General features: G+C 62.4%; 1 protein-coding gene across 1 annotated transcript in view; it reads left to right on the top strand.

Moving 5' to 3' along the window:
- The window catches only part of LOC104288984 (nuclear receptor ROR-beta-like), an 8049-nt gene that overhangs the window by 522 nt on the left and 6310 nt on the right, over positions 1–1217 (top strand). The window contains exons 2-3 of the mRNA XM_009887872.1: positions 634–719; positions 826–967. Of these exons, the coding sequence (XP_009886174.1) occupies positions 634–719; positions 826–967 (228 nt within the window). The remainder of the gene's footprint in view (positions 1–633; positions 720–825; positions 968–1217) is intronic.

The following is a 1217-nucleotide window of genomic DNA, read 5'->3' as shown; positions in this document are numbered from 1 at the left end:
GCTGCAGGGATGGGGATGGTCCCTGTGCTGAGGATGTCCCTGTCTGTGGTGCCCCCCCAGGGTGCACACACCGGCTAAAAAATAAGGGGAACGCTTCCAAAATGGGGTCCAGGGTGAGCTGGTGCAGGAACGTGCTGCGTTCTCGTAGCTTAAAGGGCTTTTCCACTCGTCTCTGGGTGCTGGAGAGGATGGGGGGGTTACCCCACACCCTGTGTGGGCCTTTTGTGCTGAGGATGTCCCTGTCTGTGGTGCCCCCCCAGGGTGCACACACCGGCTAAAAAATAAGGGGAACGCTTCCAAAATGGGGTCCAGGGTGAGCTGGTGCAGGAACGTGCTGCGTTCTCGTAGCTTAAAGGGCTTTTCCACTCGTCTCTGGGTGCTGGAGAGGATGGGGGGGTTACCCCACACCCTGTGTGGGCCTTTCCGGGCTCCTCTCTGAGGCACAAGCATCCTTGTGGGGTCTGCGGGGAGGGCTGAGCTGCCAGCGGGTCCAGATCTCGTGCCTCAGTTTCCCCGGCTGCCGAGCAGGGCTGCGACTGCCGCGGGGGATCGGGGGGGGCATCTCCCTCATTCGGTTCCGCGGCGCCCGTCCTTAACCACCGTGGTTTCCCCCCTTTTTCCCTTCCACCGCAGCCCAAATTGAAGTGATCCCGTGCAAGATCTGCGGAGACAAATCCTCGGGGATCCACTACGGCGTTATCACCTGCGAAGGCTGCAAGGTGAGCCCAGGGACACCGGGGGACTGGTGCCGGTGGGTGAGTGGGTGGCCGCGGGGGCCGGCGTCCTGCCGGGTGCTTTCCCAATGCCTTCCCGCATCTTGCGCAGGGTTTTTTTCGGAGGAGCCAGCAGAACAACGCCAGCTACTCCTGCTCCCGGCAGAGGAACTGCCTGATCGACCGCACCAACCGCAACCGCTGCCAGCACTGCCGCCTGCAGAAATGCCTGGCGCTGGGCATGTCCCGAGACGGTGAGTCTCGCCCCGGGGGCCCGTCCGCTCCTCCTCGGGGCAAGTTGGGCTGGTTGGGACCGAAGCTGCTTCCCCTGCCCTGGGAAAGGAGGGTTTTGGGGAAGATTTTGCATTTTCTGTGGGGAAATTTAAATTGCTTCTGTTCCATTGGACCCAGTGTCGGTCTGGGGTGAGGGGGATGCATCGGATGGGGTCCCTGCCCCGCTCAGGGTGCATACACCCCCAAACCACACGCTCCCCCGGGAGTAAA

The sequence above is a fragment of the Charadrius vociferus genome, unplaced genomic scaffold (assembly GCF_000708025.1).
Source record: "Charadrius vociferus isolate BGI_N301 unplaced genomic scaffold, ASM70802v2 scaffold1640, whole genome shotgun sequence".
NCBI lineage: Eukaryota > Metazoa > Chordata > Aves > Charadriiformes > Charadriidae > Charadrius > Charadrius vociferus.
This window is presented reverse-complemented; position numbering and strand designations above follow the sequence as displayed.